Source organism: Balaenoptera ricei, chromosome 15, assembly GCF_028023285.1.
Source record: "Balaenoptera ricei isolate mBalRic1 chromosome 15, mBalRic1.hap2, whole genome shotgun sequence".
In the NCBI taxonomy this organism is placed as follows: Eukaryota; Metazoa; Chordata; class Mammalia; order Artiodactyla; family Balaenopteridae; genus Balaenoptera; species Balaenoptera ricei.
Genome location: NC_082653.1, coordinates 15,070,368 through 15,093,631, shown reverse-complemented (window position 1 = coordinate 15,093,631; position 23,264 = coordinate 15,070,368). Strand labels below are relative to the sequence as shown.

The following is a 23,264-nucleotide window of genomic DNA, read 5'->3' as shown; positions in this document are numbered from 1 at the left end:
AACTATATTCAATATCCTGTAATAAACCATAATGGAAAAGAATATGAAAAAGAATATATACATATATGTATAACTGAATCACTTTGCTATACACCAGAATCTAACACAACATTGTAAATCAACTCCAATTAAAAAAAAAGGACTTCCCTGGTGGCGCAGTGGTTAAGAATCTGCCTGCCAATGCAGGGGACACGGGTTCAAGCCCTGGCCAGGGAAGATCCCACATGTTGTGGAGCAACTAAGTCCGTGCACCACAACTACTGAGCCTGCACTCTAGAGCTCGTGTGCCACAACTACTGAAGCCCGCGTGCTTAGAGCCCGTGCTCCGCAACAAGAGAAGCCACGACAATGAGAGGCCTGTGCACCACAACGAAGAGTAGCCCCTGCTCGCTGCAACTAGAGAAAGCCCACGTACAGCAACGCAGCCAAAAAATTTTTAATTTATTATTCAATTAATTAATAATAAAAAAAAAACCAGACACTATCCTAAAAGGGAGACTTAAGAATCTTTCATTTTAAATCAGGAATCAGACAAGAGCATACACTATCACCCCTTCTGCACAATCATGTTTGGAAGTCCTGACCGGCACGAGGCATTAAAAAAGGCATAAAGTTCAAAGAGGAAAAATACAACAGTCGTTATTTGCAGATAATGTTGAATACATTGAACACTGAAAAGAACACACCCGAAATTATGATAAACAATGGGAGAGTTTAGCAAGGTAAACAGATCAATATACAAAAGTCATTTATCTACATTAGCAACAAACGAAAAGAAATAATTAAAAAGTTAGGATACTATTTACAATTTCACTTTAATAATTCAAACCTCCAGGAATAAATATAACAAAGACATGCCAGAACTACGTGGAAAAATTTGTTAAATTTTTTTGAAAGGATTCTAACAAGATCTACATAAAGGAGAGAAGTAACAAGGTCAAGATTAGGGGGGTGACAAGGGTGTGCGTTTGAAAACACTACCTGGCCCTGGAGTGGGCGTGGTTGGGAGGGGCTTGGATTTCTGCCAAAGCCCCCTGATTGGAGTACACAGTGTAAGGCCAGTCACAGCTTGCCTTCGCTCTGCCTTCTCCTCTAAGCTGTGCCTGGTCACAGCTTTGGCCAGGACTTACCCACCCATCTCACCAGCAGCATGAAGCCTGCGCTGCTTTTCCAGCTCCTGCTGTTGACTTGCTTAGCACCACAGCTGGTGTCTGGGAGTCCCAAGCAACATTTTTCGAGTAGGTGCTGGGTCTGGGCCCAGGGGAGGGAAGAAGCATCTGGAGAGATGAGAGGATGTGAGGGCCGGGCACGTCTCGTAAAAAAATTACAGTATTGAGTTCAAGAGTCCAAGTTTTATTGTCAGCAATATCTAGGTTTGAATCCCCCTTCTGATGCTTACTGAGTGATCTTGGGCAAAGTGTCTGGACCTTGGATTTTATTTTTGTGATGGATACAACGATAGTGGGATAGTCGGGAGAAGAAACAGAGGTAATATGTGCAGACATAGAGCACCCTTACTGGACCATGGTAATTGCTCAGTAAGTATTAACTACTGTAAATGTTACCAGCTCCATCATCCAGCTTCTTCTTGCTACCCCTGGTTTCTTCATGGATGCTTGGGCCAACTTTTCAAACATTAAAACAGAGAGGAAAATTCAGTTGGTGGAACCTACATAATCTCAGCCTTGGAGGATGTTTTGGGAGGAAAGGAAACAAAGTTTTGCATTTCATTTCCCACGGTAAACATTCAGAGGTACCTGCACAATTATCAGTGATTAGCATCAACGGGAAGGTGTAGAGAACATCTCTGCAGCCACTGTTGCCCAGATCCAACCAAACAAAAGCTCTGGCCACAGTTACACTGATGATCAAAACCAAATGGAAAATGAGCTGTTATTCATCATACCTGCACTCTTCCATAGGGAGAGTATTTTCAGAGTACTGGGGGCTCAGAACAGGGCTATGTGTAGTATTTCATGTGTCTGGGGAGGCAAGGTCCTGTTTTAGGGTTCTCAGAGAGAGCATGCAGGTTTATAAGACTGAGGAAGCCTAAGCAAGCTGCAAGAGAACAGGGGTATCCAGGGTAGAGTTAATTGGAGAATCAAGGACTCAAATTTGAGGAGAGACACAAGAGCCTTTATGAAAGACTGGTAAGTACCGTAGCGAGATACCCAGAAGAGCAGGCAAAACTTGAGGTCAACCTCTCTGAGATTCCTGGCTCATGGACTCCTTTTCCGCACTGTTCCATTGAGCCCCAAGCTCTCCAAAGTGGGGACCAGTTCCAATTTCTCGCACTGATCCAGTGAGCTAAGGGATGACAGGGAGGCGCCGGGTGAGGGCTGAGTACTGGTCTCTGCCAAACTGTCAACAGCTGGGGCCTCGGCTTCTTACCCACCGTCTCTGGTGTCATTTGCTGTTACAATTCTAGCCCCAACTTCACTCATCACTTATTCCTTTCAGATCAGCATGATATCCTACAGACCCTCTTATAATTGCAAGTATCTTCAGAGCAATAAATCAACAAAGGCTTATAGAATGCTCCTCCTATGACATTTGCCCCAGAGAAAAGTCAGAAGGTACAAAAATTAGATCTGGCTGGGCTTGGATAAAGGGGTTCATGGGGTTCATCCTTAATGCCTTAGATTTCAGGAACAGAGAGAATATTGTGAGTTGGAGCCTTGGGGCAGGATCTGGTGGAGGTGCTCTTGGCTTTGACCTGACTACTGGCGGATGGGGGTAAAGGGATGTCAGCATGAAATGCTTATTCTTCTCTAACAGTAGAAAGTGGGGGACCCTGGGCTTCCCTGGTGGTGCAGTGGTTAAGAATCCGCCTGCCAATGCAGGGGACACGGGTTCGAGCCCTGGTCTGGGAAGATCCCACATGCTGCGGAGCAACTAAGCCCGTGCGCCACAACTACTGAGCCTGCACTTTAGAGCCCGTGAGCCACAACTACCAAGACCCTGCAACTACTGAAGCCTGCGTGCCTAGAGCCTGTGCTCCACAACAAGAGAAGCCACCGCAATGAGAAACCCACGCACCGCAACGAAGAGTAGCCCCCGCTCACCGCAACTAGAGAAAGCCCACACGCAGCAACGAAAACCCAACGTAGCCAAAAATAAAATAAATTAATTAAAATTTTTTTAAACCACGAAAAAAAAAGTTATTTAAAAAAGAAAGTGGGGGACCCTGGTGCTCTGGCCTCCTCATCACTAGAGACCTGGGAAGAAGGAGCAGCTGATCTTTGCACCCCGTTGTGAAACACCCATCCTTCTCCCCATTAAAGAAGTCGCCCCAGAACTCATTTGTGACTTGGGTTCTAGCATTCTGATGCCAATAACTAGAATGTGCTGTGCAGTCTTCATCCTTTTCAAAAATCACCCTTTTCACTCGTTCTCCCTATATGCAAACAACACATGTTAGGTGAAACCCTAGGATAAACTATATTGCTTGCTTGAGACTACACAATGAATCAGTGCAAATGGACCACACACCCCTCTCTTGCTCACCACGCACACCGTTCATTCCCTTGAACTGGACTTAACCAGGGTCTGTGAGGACTTGGCATCTGATCTGCAAGGATGATGAATGACCCGTGGGTGCAGGATTCTCCCAAACTCTGTCTTTGATCAAATATCCAAGCCCTGGTTTTCCCTGCTGAGAACTCAGAGGAAGACAGCGGCTAAGGACAAAATCTTATTCCACCTCCCTGTGGCCACATGAAGGGGATCAGGGTGGCTGGTTCTCTGGCAGTTCCCTGGGCTTCTGGAGTTCTGAATGTCACTCCAGCCTGTTGTTTAGGTCCTTCTCTTTCCTATTCTGTGTTCCAGGGTATATCTTGGAACCTCCACCCTGCAGATCGGACCCTGAAAACTGTACTCATTTCTGCACATTGCAGGAAGATTGCCATCCAGGATTTCAGTGCTGTTCTGCCTTCTGTGGTATAGTCTGTACATTAAACAAAAATGTAAACCGTGAAAGGTAAGGGGCTTCTTCTGCCCAGCCCTGACCTTAGAGCTGCTGGTGGGAGCTCGACAGAAGAGTCTCTTACCAGACAATGGATCTCTTTTTCTCTCTAACATTCTCTTTCTCATTACCAAGAATAATTTCCATAAATGTCCTGATTAAAAGAGCCTTCCTCCACTCCTGAACTACATAATCATTCTCTCCCTATCACCACATCTGTCAATCTCTGTATCAGCCTCTCTGAACACACCAATAAACCCCTCCATCCACAGACCCTGCCCTGTCCCAGAATCCACCTTTATCCCAGGGTCTGGGACACTATACCTGGAGCTGTGTCACCAGAATCCCAAAGCAACTTTGTTCTGTTTTTGCTTGCCCTCTTTTGCCAAACACCATTCTTTGTCCCCGCCATGTTCCTGGGCTCTGAAAATCCTCCAGCCCAAGGGACCCTTTGGTTACTTGCCCAGGCATTAGCACTGGCCCCAACTCTGCTGAATGGAGAGAACTCCCAAAACAGAGAAAAGGCATTACAGGCCTGATGAAATGTCTGGTTTCTAATCCTATCTTGCAACAATGTCTTTCTATGACCTTGAGGAAGGCAGTTCCCCATTCTTGCCTTTCATTTTCTCACGCAGAAAATGGGGACTCTTTTTTTCCAGCCTTGCACGATTGTTCTGGAGGTCCAAATGAGGTCTCAAAAGACCCACAAGGCAGGAGACTCAACCAGCAAGCTTCTAAAGTGTCTTATTCTCTGCTATATACTCTGCCTTGAGCATAGTAGCCCACATAGTACCTTGTCTCTGAGACAAGGTCCAGAGGGATCAAGTATGGGCCCAGAACCAGATACCTGGACCCACATCCTGGCTCCACCATTTCTTGGCTGAGTGATAAGTTAGTCAACCACTCTCTGGACATCAGCTTCCCCATCTTAAAAACTGAAACAACAAGAGCGAGATTAAAATAGATAACCCATGTAATTTCTAAAAACATCACTTGATGCATAATTACTCAGTAAATTTTAGCGACAAGCTAACCACTTCTCTCTCAAGACTGGCCCTTGCAACTTAACTCCATGTCTTTCAAGGCTCCACATTGGAAGGCACAAGCCTAAGTCTGACTCCTTGTTGTCACTGGGTTCTTTGAGGTTCTGCTTTCCCTATGGCATGAGGACTTAGCTTCACGGTCTCGTTTCAATGATGGAAGTAATGGAAAATTTTTAAATGATATCTCTAAGAACAAAACTTTACCAGATAACATTAGAAAATCTTTTTCTTCTACAGACTCAAAACCAAGACCTTGAGAAACACCAGGGCTGGCAAGTGAGGCATGTTTCCCAGAGCATGTTGTAAGTATCAGGGTTGGACCTGGGCTTTCCCGACAAGTTTTCCCCAGTTTTCCTTCTCCAGGCTCTCTAAGGACTCAGATATTCCCACAAGGTCAGAAGAGCCTTTTGTCATTGATGGCCCCCTCCTGCACAGTTCCCCTCCTGGGGCTATGTCCTCACTCCCTGGGGCAGGATGTGGTCCAGGGTGAGTTCTGCAACACAGAACATCATAAAGAGGCAGGGTCATGGCCCAAAGGGGAGCACAGGACACTCAGATCTGAGCTTTTGCCAGGGAACAGTGTCTGGCAGCCTCTGGGTCGACAGCGCCCTAGGCAAGGAGTCAAGCTGAGCCCTTCACACTGTGTGGCCTTGGTCAGCTCACTCTACATCTCTGAGACCATCAGCTTCCTCATGGGAAAGATGAAGAGGACATCCATACCTCGGGTTTTGTGAGGATTACATGACGTCACGTGGAATGGAAGAACTTGGTCATTGCAAAGATTCTGCAAAAGTTAGAAGTTGCCAGCAACTCACTCTTTCTGGGTTCCAGATTTTTCCCCTTTAAAAAAAGGGGGATTATCTTTATTATTTTACCAATGTTACAAGAAAGGTGAGCAAAATGGAGTCTTCTGTAACTCTGCCACCAAAAGGAAGCTACTCTTCATATCTTGGTAGAATTTGTTTCAGACTGGGGAGAAATTAGGAGCTTAGGGTCTTCTAACAGTCCTTCTGAAGTCACCAGAGTTTCCAAGTTAGAACCGTGGTATTTCAGCTTAGAAACCCTGTACAAAGGAGTTCAAAAAATAGTAGCAAGCAGAGGCCAGTAGAGGTGTTGAAGTGCATGAGGACCACTTTCACCCTTGCTCGGGCCCTCATGAGCCAACCATACTAACTTCCTCTGCACCTTATAATAATTAACTGCCCAGGTCACACACTGACCAGCAATCAATGCATCAGCATAGTGACCTAATCCAGGGCCTGTGCAGCATTCACTGCGAGATCTGTTAGATCCACGTGTCGCAGTGTTTGCTCTCCCCCATCTTGCAGCCTGTCCTCTGCAGAATGGTTCCCCTCAACTGACCATTCCTGCTCTGGAGCCCCTGGTGTTGGCTGGGAAGATCAAGTGAGGTAGGAGATGGCAGTGCCAATGAGGGCCTGAAAAAAATACTGATCTTATACCCAGCAAGTGCAGTGTTGAGCTTCCTGTGGTGACCGGGCATGGAGGACAGAATAGCTCAAGCAGATCTGATCACAATCTTCCAGGAAACTTGGGCTCTGGTGGGAGTAGTCAAGGGCTTCCAACTTTGTCAGTGAGAACTAACATTCTTAGCCAAGTTGTGCTTCATCTCATGGGGTCCTCACAGCAACCATAATACCCAGTTTACAGACAAGGGAACCGAGAATCATAGAGTTAAAGTAATATGCTCAGCGCTAGCCAACTGGTCAGTGGTGGAGCTGGATTACAAACCCAAGGCTTGGGATGCCTTAGGATTGTTTCCTTTGGTGGCTTAGTTCACTTCTGCTGAGTAGATTCTCACACTTCCTGTTTCCACTGAATGTTTTCACTGATGCTTTTCCTCCTGCTTTCAACTCGGGCCTCACGACTCCCCATTCCGTTTCATGCTTAGAAACCTGCCTCACTAAACTTGGTCTTTCTCCAAGGCCCCAGGCACTCTCTCCTTCTGTCCTCTAACTCAAGCTCTTATCTCTGCCCAGAATGTTTTTCTCCCACTTTTCAACAAACTCCCACTCATGCTTCAAGTTTCATATTAAATAAGAATCTGCATGGAAGCTTCACCAATTCACCCCAGACAGAATGGTTCTCCTTTTCTTTTCACAGAACCTTATCTTGGCCCTACTTTAAACTTTATCACTTTATACTGTAATTGTTTAACTCAGTATTTTCTCAACCTAGAGTATGAGTCCCATAGAAGTAGGAACTGTGTCTGACTTCTTTGCCACGGCACCCTAAAACCCAAAACCATGCCTTGCATATAGTGAGGACATCATTCTGACTTTTCAAATGGGCTGAGAAGCAGGCTGGCAAGGTGTGGCCTAATCCTAACACTTCATGAATTTTTCTCGCAAAGAAAATCTTCACTGGCTAGTCCAGAAGCCCTCAGATACCAGCTGTCTACTTCAATTGTGTCTCCCGGACTCAGGTGTTTTACAAATTATTTTTCTTAAAGGCGAATTTATATTTGATTTGGAAAATAGAATAGGAGGGAAAACAAACAAAAAAGAAGCGTGGGAATATCCCATTCAGAGGGAGGACTAGGATAGACTAAGGGCGAGGGCTAGGGGTCCTGGCTGCTCTGGGACTCAGTCCGGCTCTGCCCTTGCTGACCTGGAGACGCTGAGTATTTCCGAGTCCTCAAGGCTCCAACCTCTTCATCTGTAAATGGAGCTGAATAATACCTACCCCAGGTGTGTCATGATACAAAATGAGTTGGCACAGGCAAAGCACATACCACAGTGCCTGGCAGAGAGTCTAAGGAAAATGTTACTATTATTATTTGTGTCTTCCCAAACTTTCATTTATCCAAAATTCTTGTTTTATAAAGGAATCAACATGTACATTCCACCTTAAACTCTATGTTTTTAAACTTTTCCTCTAGGTTCCATATAAATTAGCTCCCATAGAAGACAAGTATCGTGTCTCTGATCTCTGAAATATCTTCTCAGATGGAACAAGGCATATTTGTGGAAAGTACTCCATCCCTGAAAGATCATGTGATTAAATCAAATGATAAAAGCTCAGCTAATTTAACAATGATCTCGATTTCTCTACTAAACCTCCAGCAGCTATGGAAGATGTTGCTTCCCTCTGCAAGTCCCATGTAAATGTTACCAACTTGGAAATTTGTGGTCACCTACTCCCATGATTCCACCTTGCCCCAATCACACCCCCTCCAAATGAAGTTTTCCCAAGATAAATGTATCACCATTCCATGTCCCACACCTTTCTTCTAATCTGACACCCTTCTAATCTGGCTGATCTCTGGTAACCCCTGGCCCAGAGCTGGAAACATTGTTCAGAAAACTCTGCAGCCTCCTTTATCACCATGAGTTGACCAGATGTGGTTCAAGTTGATCTAATGAGCCAGGCCTCTCACATTAAGGTTGGCCCATTCAAACTACAGCTGTCACGGTCTTAATCATCTAATCTTGATCTGTCTGTTACCACAGGCACTGGTCACAGGAGTCTATTTAAGTGTAAATTTATATTAATTACAATTCAATAAAATAAAGTATTCTATCAACCCCTAAGTCTCACTAATCACATTGCAAGTGTTTGATAATCTCATGTGACTTGTGGCTAATATATTAAACAATGCAGACATAGAACATTTCCATCACTGCAGAAAAAGTTCTATTGGAAAGCATTGCTTTGAGCTTTATAAAGCTGATGTCTAAATAATAATTGCTAATTAAAAGCATGACATCAGATGAATGGATAAAGAAGATGTAGCACATATATACAATGGAATATTACTCAGCCATAAAAGGAAACGAAAGTGAGTTATTTGTAGTGAGGTGGATGGACCTAGAATCTGTCATACGGAGTGAAGTAAGTCAGAAAGAGAAAAACAAATACCATATGCTAACACATATATATGGAACCTAAAAAAAAAAAATGGTTCTGAAGAACCTAGGGGCAGGACAGGAATAAAGACGCAGACACAGAGAATGGACTTGAGGACACGGGGAGGGGGAAGTGTAAGCTGGGACAAAGTGAGAGTGTGGCATGGACATATCTACACTACCAAACGTAAAATAGATAGCTAGTGGGAAGCAGCCACATAGCACAGGGAGATCAGCTCGGTGCTTTGTGTCCACCTAGAGGGGTGGGATAGGGAGGGTGGGAGGGAGACGCAAGAGGGAGGGGATATGGGGATGTATGTATATGTATAGCTGATTCACTTTGTGATACAGCAGAAACTAACATTATTGGAGCAATTATACTCCAATAAAGATATTTAAAAAAATCATGATGTCAGAATTTTACAAGGGTTGAATATTATAGAAGTTTTTTTTACATTTAGTGTATTGGAATTTAGTTCCAATTATTCATAAAGGAATAAAATTTGAAGATATGTACTAATTGTTGAAGCATGTATTTGAACTTTTTTACTCAGGGCATAAGAGTGTGATATGAAAAGAGCCTGAGGCAGGAACAGGTAGTGAAGGGACTTGGGAAATGGAGCTCTCCTATTTCATAGGCACCCACAATATGGATTTCCAACTGAAGGAACTGGAGATGATACAGGAATGGACCCATGTTTTTGGAGGATTAAGTGGGTGTTGGACTGCAGGACCCATAGGCATCACACCAGGTGAAGATCATGACTAAAAGCTGTGCTGATGAAATAATGATGTAGTCAAAGATGTTCATCAATATTACTTATGAATATAAAATATTTGAATCAGATTTAATACTCAAAAGGAGGAGACTACTTATGTAACTTATAGTAGACCAATGGTGCAAAATGAATGTATTTATGATAGGCTATGGAGTGGGACTTCTTCTGTTGTCTCATAGATTTTAGCTGAGATTTCACAGCTAAAGACAGTCATCGATGTTCCAAGCTCATTCTATGAAGCCAGCCTCACCCTGATACCAAAATTTGACAAAGATAAAGAAAATTATAGGTTATTTTAAAAAAGAAAGTAAGAAAATCACAGGCCAATATTACTGAAGAACATAGATGCAAAAAATCCTCAACAAAATATTAGCAAACAGAATTCAACAATACATTAAAACAATCGTGTATCATAATCAGATGAGATTTATCCCAGGGATGCAAAGGTGGTTCAATATCCACATCAGGGACTTCCCTGGTGGTGCAGTGGTTAAGAATCCGCCTGCCAGTGCAGGGGACACGGGTTCAATCCCTGGTCCAGGAAGATCCCACATGCCGCGGAGCCACTAAGCCCACGCGCCACAACTGCTGAGCCTGCGCTTTAGAGCCCGTGAGCCACAACTACTGAAACTCTCACGCCTAGAGCCCGTGCTCCACAACAAGAGAAGCCACCGCAATGAGACGGCCACGCACCACAACAAAGAGTAGTCCCCGCTCGCCACAACTAGAGAAAGCCCGCGTGCCACAACAAAGACCCAACGTAGCCAAAAAAAAAAAAAAAAGAGTAAAGAGAATGTGGGGTGGGGAAGGGACAGAGTGGGAAGTTCAGGTTAGTCGATGCAAATTATTATATAGAGAATGGATATACAACAAGGTCCTACTGTATAGCACGGGGAACTATATTCAATATCCTGTGATAAACCATAATGGGAAAGAATACAAATAAGAATGTACATACCTATATATATGTATAACTGAATCATTTTGCTGTACAGCAGAAATTAACGCAACATTGTAAATCAGCTATACGTCAATAAAAAAAAAAAAAAGAGTAAAGGGAATGTGGTGAAGCCAAAGGAGGGGTCAGAGGCTTAGCCCTGGTTGGAATCTGGGACTCTTCTAATGGGAATTTTACTCTGTCCTTTTGTATCCTGTCAGCACACCCTGATTGGAACAAAATTCCCCCTTTAATTCAACCAGAACTCATAGGCAGTGAACATCTGCCTATGAACAAAGAATTACTTCAGTCAAAGATCCTACACGGGAGGTTGACTACTGTACAGGATGCTATATATAAAGGTATGGAATGACTCTGAAGATTTTGAAGAAGGTGTATTGATTCAAGATAGAAATAAGTATAGTAGTGTATCAGTAGGGCTGAGTTGCTTAAGAAACCTTTAATGCAGTAATCAGTCAGGGAACCTGTCCTAGAAGGTGGATGCCCAAGAAAGGAGTTGATTGCTGAAACTTTTCATTAGACAAATCCAGAGAATCTTTTGGTGCAGTGGTGGAGAGAGCTGTTTAACCTGAAGTAGGCAAGTAGTATTAGGCTCATAAATAAAATGAATAAATAAAATCTCCTGCATCTGCAAGGGAGCAGAAAGTAGAGTGAGACTGGAAGGAAATTCTGTAAGGAGTTTATGAATTAGATCCCTTCCCAATTAGCCTTGTGACTCAGCCTGGGACGTTTCCAAATGAGACTTGATGGAAAAAGGTCAGAAGCCTTGGGCCACAGTCCTAAGGGAGAAATACATAAGGTGTATACAGTAATGAGTACAGTGGTGAGATAAAGTAAGATCCTTAGAGCATGTCTAGGAGAGTTAGATGTTCACAATAAATCAAGGAGCTTTTCCTGAAGCTTAAATGCTAAAAACTCCCTGGGTCCACAGGTGCCTGCTTGGAATTCCCTCATTCACCGTAGTCATGTGAATGGTGGCCACAAGGGATGAATTACTGGGGTAAACAGTAAATTAAAGATATAAGGATGAACGCCTGTGTTTGGATATCCCAGAAGTTACAAGGACACCAACACAACTCAAGCTACCTTCATAGGAAGATATATGAAGAGAGACATGGAATTTTAATCATTGATTCTTCCAAAATTTTGCAAACAGTTGGCACTAGATGTCCCAATTGCATCGAGTGCGTCACTCATGTCAAGTGCATCACTCATGGAAGTCCCTCCCCCCATCCATCTTACCTTTTGGCTTCGTCATTCATAGCTCTTATAACCTAGCAGCTGAGAGCTGGGACTGCAGACAATCAGCTTCTGAACTCCTGTATATTGTGAGATTCCTACTTAGAAAATGCACGGGTGCCCTCACATACCTCTTTGGTCAAAAAGCTGTACTTATAACCACCGCATGCTCCTTTATGAACTTCTGACAGCTGAGGATGTCAAGTTCAAAGTAGCATCTGGATAGTTGTTCAGAGAAATGCCCAATTTCCTTGGGTTAGGCACATTATACTACAGTAAAAAAGCCTGGAAGTATTACTTTGGTGGGGGAGTAACTGGAACCCAAAGGGTCTCTTTCTCTAAAAGACTCCAAAAAACCCACGACAAAACAAATAAAATCCCAACTAAGACTTATTAAATGCTAACTTTGGGTCAGACACTGTATACATGTTATCAGTCAACTCCATGGGCCCCAGTGTTTGTCAAAGAAGAGGAGATATGTGTACCAGGGTCTGGGAAGGAAAGCAGGTCCACAATAGCCCAAACCCTAGAGGCTGGCCCCAGACTCCTTGACTGCAAAGGAATTCATGGTTCCACCTAATGCCAAATCTGTGCCCACATCTGTCCCTATGGGACCAACAAATTGGCACCGAGCTTTTCATGGCTAGACTCAACCATGTCTGAGCCCACATCTCCAGCATAACAGTGCCAAGCAGCTGAAATACTTCTCCCCACCCCGCTGCCCACTGTTTTATTCGGTTTTGCCTTTATTAACATCATACCAGATTTATTTCCCTTTTTACCCTCAAACTCATAGTTGGACACAGACACAATTCATGCTCCTTCCTCGCCCAGTTCTAGACCCAGAAGGATTCTGTACAATCATCTGGTCTAATCTCTGCATTTTACAGTTAGAATAATTAAAGCCCAGAGAAAAGGAGGATGGATTCAAAGCCACTTAGATAAAAAGTGGCCTTGATAGAATCAAAGTAAGTTATCTTGGGTCTTGTTTTGTTCTAATGAGTTTGATGCGCCTGGCACAGCATTTGGCACAGAAGCATGCAGTACACTCCCCTTGATCTCAGACCTCTTATCACATAGTGTCCATCCATACTCTAATAGGGAGAGCTCCTCCATCGTAGCACGTACTCACAACACAATCATGTTTAAGAATGTCATCTTCCCTCTTCTCTCGTATCCCAGCTTTCAAGACTCATCTGGGAACTCATGCTGAAAGATAATATATGAGGAGCCATGGCCAGGACAGCAGTTGGAATTCCATGAAGTTCTGACAATGTTAGTTCATGGTGGTCCCCTTCCAGGCACATGCTTCCTGACTCTGGTGGATTTGTCTGTACTATTGGCATGTCTGTTCCCACCATCAGCTGGTGTCAGTTTATTAAGCTCTGATCAAACACAAAGTACCTAATTACTCCTCTGGACCATTTTGCAGAAAACTGTCCACTCAGTGGAGTCAGAGATGGGTCCCACCATCTTTTCTCATCATTTAGGTGCTCCCTCCTGGACTGGGAACAAAACTGTGGGTTTGTTTTGTTTTTTGTTTTTATTTTTGGCTGCCTAGGGTCGTAGTCGTGGCACACGGGATCTATCATCCTGCATGCTCTTCATTGTGGCACATGGGCTCTGTAGTTGCAGTGCACAGGCTTAATTGCCCCATGGGATGTGGGATCTTAGGTCTCCTACCAGGGATGGGACCCACGTCGCCTGCATTGGAAGGCGGATTCTTAACCACTGGACCACCAAGGAAGTCCCAAAATTGTGGGTTTTGACTTCAGGAAGAGTATACCTCCTAGGGCATTAGGAAATCCTAACCTAGAGTCTAGCCTCACAATATTCTAAGTTTCTTTCAGGGTAAAGGCTAAGGCAAGAATATAGCCTCTCCTGGGGGTCCCACCACTGCTCTTACCATCTTTTCTAGTCATCTGTAGCAGCAAGTAAAGCACCAAGAAGGGTTCAGATGAACCTCCTGCCTGATGCTATTGGGAGAAGGTAAGAGATATCTTCTCTGAGACGAGACTATTCTTTTACGTAAATTCTTGGTGGTTCTACTTGCATTTAGTTCCCATTTCCCCCACTTCACTACCTTTCAGCCACTGGGGCAGAACAGGATGTGCCAGGTACCCAACCATGAAGCTAATGAACCAAGGGGACCCTGAGTCTCCAAAGCCCCTTCTCACCTTCCAATCAGCATGGTGTCCCGGAAAAAAAGTAATTTAATATGAAGACCTGGGTTCAAGCTAGCTTATGGGTTTATTCATTTATTTATTGCTACTCAACCTGGTTTCAGAAGGATTTAAGGCAACTTACCAAGATTCATAACACAACGTATTTTTAAAAATAAGTTTAGCCGATATAAGACAGAGCAAAGGAGATAAAAAGATAATAAAGTATGTTAGAACCATGAAGGAGGCTATGAGATGTCTTAAATTGGGTGTAAGCTTTTACAACAGCAACACAATAAGGGAGCACAATCATTTACAAAGTTTAGAGTAAGCATGAAGGTTGACCTTGACCCAAGAAGATACTCAAGAAAAGGAGATATATTTATGGTAGTAAATGGTGAGAGAGACAAGCTCTTTAACATGTTCTCAAAGAGGAAAGTTGTGTGGTGATGTGAACCACACTCTCCAAGACAGCCTCCCATTAGATTCCAGGAAGAATTTCCTGGGGCTACTTCTTTAAGGATTATTAAGCATAGGCTGACAACACACAATTCTGTGACAGTAGTTCTCCGGAGGCCCAACATGGTGTAATCTATGGATGTGTTTAAAGAACCCAGAAGAGGGAACTTCCTGGTGGTCCAATGGTTAGGACTCCGTGCTTTCAGTGCTGAGGGCACCGGTTCAACCCCTGGTTGGGGACACTAAGATCCCACAAGTCGCAGGGTGCAACCAAAAAAAAAAAAAAAATCCAGAAAAAAAAATGGGTTCATTATCCCCCGTTTTCTTCCATAGGGCTCCACACTATTGTTTTTCTTAGTCCACTTTTAGGAACATATTGGAAGCAATATTTTTTTTTTCTTTTGGCCGCACCGCGCAGCTTGTGGGATCCTAGTTCCCCGACCAGGGACTGAACCTGGGCCCTCGGCAGTGAAACCGTGGAGTCCTAAGCACTGGACCACCAAGGAATGCCCGAGAAGCAATAGATTTGAGACCAGTCTCCCCAACAAGATCTGACTGGCAAATAGAGTTTGAGCTTGGCTGCAAAGGCTAATTTACCATGAAACTCATGAAGCTTAAGCTTCAAAGCCCCTCACTTGCTCTTCTCAAGGCTCAGTGACTCCCAGGATGAGGTGAAGAAGGAGCAAGCCTCATCCAAGCATGGAGGCAGGCAGCATCGTCCCAACCCAGCAGTGGATACTGCATGCCCTAATGGTGGCCTTAAGGTACTGATATATTCACATCTGGACAATCCCTACTGACAATCTGTTGCGTTCATGGTGCAAATTGATCCCATATTTGACCTCGAGGAGAAATCAATCAGATGCTGCACTGCAACCTGCTTGGGGCCAGCCTTCAGGGCTTCATGGCCACATCATGAACCAAGGACGGGCACAGTGGGGATGAGGAGGACTTGGTAGAGCTGGATCAGTGACTGTTAGGGTGCAATGAGAGTCTATTAGGTCAAGACCAAAGAGCTAGAATTCTCCAAAGACTTGCCCCAGGCATGTAGCGCCACCTGAGCCAGAAACTAGGGAGAAAGGTACAGATGTGGCATTACCGAAGTTATAAGCTCAGAAAGAATCTTTCCTAAACAATCAATGACTTAATTTTTTTATTGAGATATAATTCACAGATTGTGTAAATTTAAGGTATTCCACATGTTGATTTGATACGTTAATATATTGCAGTATGATTACCACCACAGTGTTAGCTAACGCCATCACCTCACACAATCATTATTCTTTTTTAGTGGTGGGAATGATTAAGATCTGGTCTCTTAGCAACTTGAAGAGTATAATACAGTATTATTGACCATAATCACTCTACTGTGCATTAGATCTCCAGGACTATAACTTTAAAATTTTGATCAACTATGCTACAGCAAAGACTGAATTACCTTTCTGTTCTATCTATAGAAAAAAAAAGGTATAAAAATCACTGTCATAAGAAGAGGCAATCAAAGAATAATCAGCCACAATATATAGGAAGAAGGTATTATAAATATGTTTTAAATAATAATGATGAAGTATTTTATTTTTTTGAGATTCTTGATATTTGATGTATTTCTAAGCTTTTTTTTTTAAACATCTTTATTGGAGTATAATTGCTTTACAATGTTGTGTTAGTTTCTGCTGTATAACAAAGTGAACCAGCTATATGCATACATATATCCCCATATCCCCTCCCTCTTGCGTCTCCCTCTCACCCTCCCTATCCCACTCCTCTAGGTGGTCACAAAGCACCAAGCTGATCTCCCTGTGCTATGCAGCTGTTTCCCACTAGCTATCTATTTTACATTTGGTAGTGTGTATATGTCAGTTCTACTCTCTCACTTTGTCCCAGCTTACCCTTCCCCTTCCCCACGTCCTCAAATCCATTCTCTACGTCTTCATCTTTATTCCTGTCCTGCCCCTAGGTTCATCAGAACCATTTTTTTTTAGATTCCATATATATGTGTTAGCATACGGTATTTGTTTTTTTCTCTCTGACTTACTTCACTCTGTATGACAGACTCTAACTCCATCCACCTCACTACAAATAACTCAATTTCGTTTCTTTTTATGGCTTAATAATATTCCATTGTATATATGTGCCATATCTTCTTTATCCATTCATCTGTCAATGGACACTTAGGTTGCTTCCATGTCTTGGCTATTGTAAATAGTGCTGCAATGAACATTGTGGTACATGACTCTTTTTGAATTATGGTTTTCTCAGGGTATATGCCCAGTAGTGGGATTGCTGGGTCATATGTTAGTTCTATTTTTAGTTTTTTAAGGCACCTCCATACTGTTCTCCATAGTGGCTGTTATCAATTTACATTCCCACCAACAGTGCAAGAGGGTTCCCTTTTCTCCATACTCTCTCCAGCATTTATTGTTTCTAGATTTTTGATAATGGCCATTCTGACAGGTGTGATGTGATACCTCATTGTAGTTTTGATTTGCATTTCTCTAATGATTAGTGATGTTGAGCATCCTTTCATGTGTTTTTTGGCAATCTGTATATTTTCTTTGGAGAAATGTCTATTTAGGTCTTTGCCCATTTTTGGATTGGATTTTTGGTTTTTTGATATTGAGCTGCATGAGCTGCTTGCATATTTTGGAGATTAATCCTTTGTCAGTTGCTTCGTTTGCAAATATTTTCTCCCATTCTGCGTGTTATCTTTTCATCTTGTTTATGGTTTCCTTTGCTGTGCAAAACCTTTTAAGTTTCATTAGGTCCCATTTGTTTATTTTTGGTTTTATTTCCATTTTTGTAGGAGGTGGATCAAAAAGGATCTTGCTGTGATTTATGTCATAGAGTGTTCTGCCTATGTTTTCCTCTAAGAGTTTTATAGTGCCTGGCCTCACATTTAGGTCTTTAATCCATTTTGAGTTTATTTTTGTGTATGGTGTTAGGAAGTGTTTTAATTTCATTCTTTTACATGTAGCTGCCCAGTTTTCCCAGCACCACTGATTGAAGAGGCTGTCTTTTCTCCATTGTATATTCTTGCCTCCTTTATCAAAGATAAGGTGACCATATGTGCATGGGTTTATCTCTGGGCTTTCTATCCTGTTCCATTGATCTATATTTCTGTTTTTGTGCCAGTATCATACTGTCTTGATTACTGTAGCTTCGTAGTATAGTCTGAAGTCAGGGCGCCTGATTCCTCCAGCTCCATTTTTCGTTCTCAAGATTGCTTTGGCTATTTGGGGACTTTTGTGTTTCCATACAAATTGTGAAATTTTTTGTTCTAGTTCTGTGGAAAATGCCACTGGTAGTTTGATAGGGATTGCACTGAATCTGTAGATTGCTTTGGGTAGTGTAGTCATTTTCACAATGTTGATTTTCCAATCCAAGAACATGGTATATCTCTCCATCTGTTTGTAACATCTTTAATTTCTTTCAGCAGTGTCTTATAGTTTTCTGCATACAGGTCTTTTGTCTCCTTAGGTAGGTTTATTCCTAGGTATTTTACTCTTTTTGTTGCAATGGTAAATGGGAGTGTTTCCTTAATTTCTCTTTCAGATTTTTCATCATTAGTGTATAGGAATGCAAGAGATTTCTGTACATTAATTTTGTATCCTGCTACTTTACCAAATTCATTGATTAGCTCTAGTAGTTTTCTGGTAGCATCTTTAGGATTCTCTATGTATAGTATCAAGTCATCTGCAAACAGCGACAGTTTTACTTCTTTTCCGATTTGGATTCCTTTTATTTCTTTTTCTTCTCTGATTGCTGTGGCTATAACTTCCAAAACTATGTTGAATAATAGTGGTGAGAGTGGGCAACCTTGTCTTGTTCCTGATCTTAAGGGAAATGGTTTCAGTTTTTCACCATTGAGAATGATGTTGGCTGTGGGTTTGTCATATATGGCCTTTATTATACTGAGGTAGGTTCCCTCTATATCTACTGAATAGATGGGTGCTGAATTTTGTTGAAAGTTTTCTGCATCTATTGAGATGATCATATGGTTTTTATTCTTCATTTTGTTAATATGGTTTATCCCATTGATTGATTTGCATATATTGAAGAATCCTTCCATTCCTGGGATAAACCCCACTTGATCATGGTGTATGGTCCTTTTAATGTGCTGTTGGATTCTGTTTGCTAATATTTTGTTGAGGATTTTTGCATCTATGTTCATCAGTGATATTGGCCTGTAGTTTTCTTTTCTTGTGACATCTTTGTCTGGTTTTGGTATTAGGGTGATGGTGGCCTCGTAGAATGCGTTTGGGAGTGTTCCTTCCTCTGTTATATTTTGGAAGCGTTTGAGAAGGATAGGTGTTAGCTCTTCTCTAAATGTTTGATAGAATTCACTTGTGAAGCCATCTGGTCTAGGGCTTTTGTTTGTTGGAAGATTTTTAATCACAGTTTCAATTTCAGTGCTTGTGATTGGTCTGTTTATATTTTCCATTTCTTCCTGGTTCAGTCTCGGAAGGTTGTGCTTTTCTAAGTATTTGTCCATTTCTTCCAGGTTGTCCATTTTATTGGCATAGAGTTGCTTGTAGTAATCTCTCATGATCCTTTGTATTTCTGCAGTGTCAGTTGTTGCTTCTCCTTTTTCATTTCTAATTCTGTTGATTTGAATCTTCTCCCTTTTTTTCTTGATGAGTCTGGCTAATGATTTACCTATTTTATTTGTAAGCTTTTGTACATTTGTGATTTGTTATTTCTTTTCTCATTCCAAATAAATATTCACTTACCTAATTTTGTAGGTTTGTAGTTTTGCATTGTTTTTCTAAAGTAGGGTTCCTTTCTCTGCTTGGCTCCATCACTTCCAACTCTGTCCCTTTGAGCCTTGTGTTCTCTTTAGGAAAATGGCATAAGCAGTTCTGTTCCTCCTCTTCCACAGGATTAAGCAAAGAGAAAGATCAAATGAACTAATGAGCATAAAAATACATTGTATGCTCCTGACTATGAAAGAAATATGAGTAGTTATGATTATCATCAGTATTAAAATTTTGAGAATTTACTGAAAAGGGTGGGATATAAAGAATGGCATTAAGACAACAAGGTCCTACTGTATAGCACAGAGAACTATATTCAATATCTTACCAGAAACCATAATGGAGAAGAATATTAAAAAAATTATATATATATATATATATATATATATATATATATATATATATGTAACTGAATCATTTAGCTGTACAGCAGAAATTAACATAGCATTGTAACTCAACTATACTTCAATTTAAAAAAATGATACTGAAAAAAAATAATGGCATTAAGGAAGAAGAGAAAAGGATTATCACCCCCTTCCTTAACTAATACAATCTAAGCACCATGACTTGCTTAGAGGGAGACGAGACTGGACTAGAAAGTACCTGGCGCATATACCACACAAAAGGGACTGACATTCCAAGATGGAATTTCTTTTGTTTTGTTTTTTTAATTGTATTGAAGTATATGTATATATGTGTGTGTGTGTGTGTATATATATTTGTTTTTCTAATTTTATTTTATTTATTTATTTTTTATACAGTAGGTTCTTACTAGTTATCTATTTAAACATATTAGTGTATATATGTCAATCCCAATCTCCCAATTCATCCCACCACCACCACTCCCCACATTCTTTTCCATTATGGTTTATCACAAGGTATTGAATATAGTTCCCTGTGCTAGACAGTAGGACCTTGTTGTTTATCCATCCTATATATAATAGTTTGCCTCTGCTAATCCCAAATTCCCATTCCTTCCCTCCCCTACCCCCTCTCCCCTTTGGCAACCACAAGTCAGTTCTCTATGTCTGTGAGTCTGTTTCTGTTCATTAGTGTCATATTTTAGATTCCACATATAAGAAACATCATATGGTATTTGCCCTTCTCTTTCTCACTTACGTCACTTGGTATGATAATCTTTAGGTCCATCCATGTTGCTGCAAATGGAATTATTTCATTCTTTTTGATGGCTGAGTAATATTCCAGGATGGAATCTCTTGAAGGGATGTTTCACCCAAGCTGAGTTTATTTAATGTTTTAAAGAAAAAGTGACAAGAATGGGGAACCTGGGAGAAGGTGCTCTAATAAGTGGGTCCAGCTATTCCCAGGGCAAGGGATAAAAGTTGAGAAGCTGGGGGACAAGGGTTTGGCTACAATAATGGCCAGAATAAAATGGGCCAAGAAAGACAATGATGCTTATGAATATATTGTCAATGACTGCTGGGAGTTCTCTTCCCAGTCCACCCCAGCAGAGATAGTGAAAGATCAACAGACCCTCAGTTCTCAGGAGGGGGCTATATCAAGGCAATAATGATACTTGGGGGACAGAATGAAAGAAGAGTCTTTTTTTTTTTTACTTTCTTTCACCTGGGAGGAGGCTGAATATGAATATACAAAGACTATGATCCCTTGGAGAACACCCTTGTCACTCTGTCATGTCCTCTCCAAGGATTACAATATATAAAATAAGTATAATTAAATAGATGCTAAGGTTTTACCTCAAGGGTTGGCAAACTTTTTCTGGAAAGGACCAGACAGTAAATATTTTAGTCTGTTCAGGCTACGTGATCTCTGTCAGAACTACTCAAACCTGCTGTTTAGCACAAAAGCAGCCATAGACAATACATAAATGAATGAGTGGGGCTGTGTTCCAATAAAACCTTATTTACAGTCATAAATGACATGGCAGGTTTGACCTGCTGGTCATATTTGTCAATACTTGCTTGCTATTGACAGGGGAGGGGAGGCTCTAGTGAACATCAAAGTTTTTGGAATGAACATCCAAATACCTTTACCCCAAAAGTAAAGGATGAAATAGAAATAGACGATCTTTTACAGGGAATATAAACCTAAGTTTGAACCACCACAATGACTCATTGGATTAAGGTGATCTGGAATTCAGTGCCTCTGACCAAGGCACTCAACCAGAGGCAATTTTGTCCAAAAGGAACATCTGGCAATGTGTAGAGAAATTTGAGATTAGCAAAACTGTGGAGGAGTCAGTTTCTACTGAAATGTAGTGAATAGAGGGAAGGGATGCAACTAAACATCCCACAAAGCATAGATCAACCCCCAACAAAAAAATTATCCAGCCCAAAAATGCCAATAGGGCCAAGGTTGAGAGATGCTACTATAGCCTATTGCTTGCCAGAAGCAATATAAATCAAGTTCCCCAAACTACCTCTGTAATTTTTCATAGAACATGGCCAGCGTGAAATTTTTTAATGACCACACATACAAAGGGACAAGAACATATGACCAAAAACAAAATTAAGAATAGGCAATGGAAGCAGACCCAAAAGGGATCTGATAATGGAGTTTTTGGACACAGACTTAACATAACTGTGCTTAATATGTTAAGAAAATGAAAGAAGATAGAAATTTCCAGCAGAGATTTACTCCCCCAAAATTGAAATTCTAGAACTGATAAGTACTGTTATAAAATTCAATGCTAACTGGGAGTGTCTAAAAGCAGATTAGATAAATTGAGAGGGAAACTGGTGAACTGTAAGGTAGATCACAATAAAATTTCAGAACAAGGCACAGACCAAGAAAAAATGGAAAATCAAGAAAATGCATAAGATATAAGAAAAATTGAGTGAAATTGTTAATGTAGGTGTAACTGGAGACTCACAAAAAAAATAGTAAGAAAACAGAGCAGACTAAAGACTTCCCTGGTGATCCAGTGGCTAAGACTCCACCCTTCCATTGCAGGGGGCATGAGTTCGATCCCTCGCTAGGAAACTAAGATCCCACAAACTGCGCGGTGCGCGAAAAAAAAGAAAAAAAAATAGAGCAGACTGAATGACTTAAGTAAGCTGAAATAATTGGCTCCTTAAAAAATGTTGTACCATCATTTAACCTGATAGGATTATTGGAGCCTGTTAGATATTGTTAGGTGCTGAGACTATAAAGTCTTCAGCAGAAAGTGAACATAAACTTACTTATAAATACCTTACTCAGTCATTAAGAAATACAGTACTTTTTAGTCTTATCTCTAGTCCCTCTAGTTGGCATCTGGTAATGTACATCCTTCACATGCCAAGGTGGATTGTTAATCAAATGACAATGCAACACCTTTATCTTACTAAGAAGTTCAAATGAACTGAGTGTCCTATAAATAATTTTAAGAGCAGGTTTCGAAACTTGAATTGTGTTTTTTTTTCAGTTCTTCTGTACTTGCCCCAAGTTGTAGTCTTTGAAGTCATGTGCATTGCACGTTGGATAAGCCAGGGGAGTTATTACATTAACATATAAGCATTTTATTATGTGTATGTAGCTGTTGCTTTATACTGAGAGAAAACTGAAACTCTGGGGAGTGATTAAATAGTGATCTCTACGATTTTATTCGGGGGAAGCAGGAAAAGGTACACTTAATCTCTAGTAAAAACTGAGCATAATTTTTCAACATTTACTCTTGATTCAAATTACAATTTCAAAATATTTAGACATAGTGTATCTTTTGTCCAGTGTGGATTTTTCCCGATACTATGGTTCTTTGATGCCTTTTGCATTTGGACACATAGCTTATGCTTTTTAGGCTTTCTTTGCTATCTTGCCAAAATAAGTGCTAACTATGTCTCAAACTCTGCCCTCCCAAAATGTCTTATTTTTTTTTAAAGCTAAAAACATACTTCTAAGTCAGAGTCTATATTTTGGTGTAAGACTTGGGGTGGTTTTTGGGGGTTTGTTTGGGGGTTTTTTGAGGATTTTTAAAGTTAATTTTTATTGGAGTATAGTTGATTTACAATGTTGTGTTAGTTTCTACTGTACAGCAAAGTGAATCAGTTATACAGATACATATATCCACTCTTTTTCAG

At 41.3% G+C, this 23,264-nt stretch overlaps 1 protein-coding gene and 1 long non-coding RNA gene across 4 annotated transcripts in view; one reads left to right on the top strand and one right to left on the bottom strand.

The window, feature by feature from the left end:
• The window catches only part of LOC132348841 (uncharacterized), a 95,204-nt gene that overhangs the window by 33,888 nt on the left and 38,052 nt on the right, over window positions 1-23,264 (bottom strand). For all 3 annotated transcript variants that reach the window (XR_009497569.1, XR_009497570.1, XR_009497571.1), the window contains exon 3: window positions 19,201-19,340. This is a non-coding gene — a long non-coding RNA (uncharacterized LOC132348841). The remainder of the gene's footprint in view (window positions 1-19,200; window positions 19,341-23,264) is intronic.
• On the top strand, window positions 1,140-6,415 carry WFDC13 (WAP four-disulfide core domain 13). Its single transcript, XM_059897720.1, has 3 exons — window positions 1,140-1,238; window positions 3,829-3,948; window positions 6,336-6,415. Exons 1-3 carry the CDS (start codon window positions 1,151-1,153, stop codon window positions 6,413-6,415), a joined length of 288 nt encoding a protein of 95 aa, XP_059753703.1. The 5' UTR covers window positions 1,140-1,150.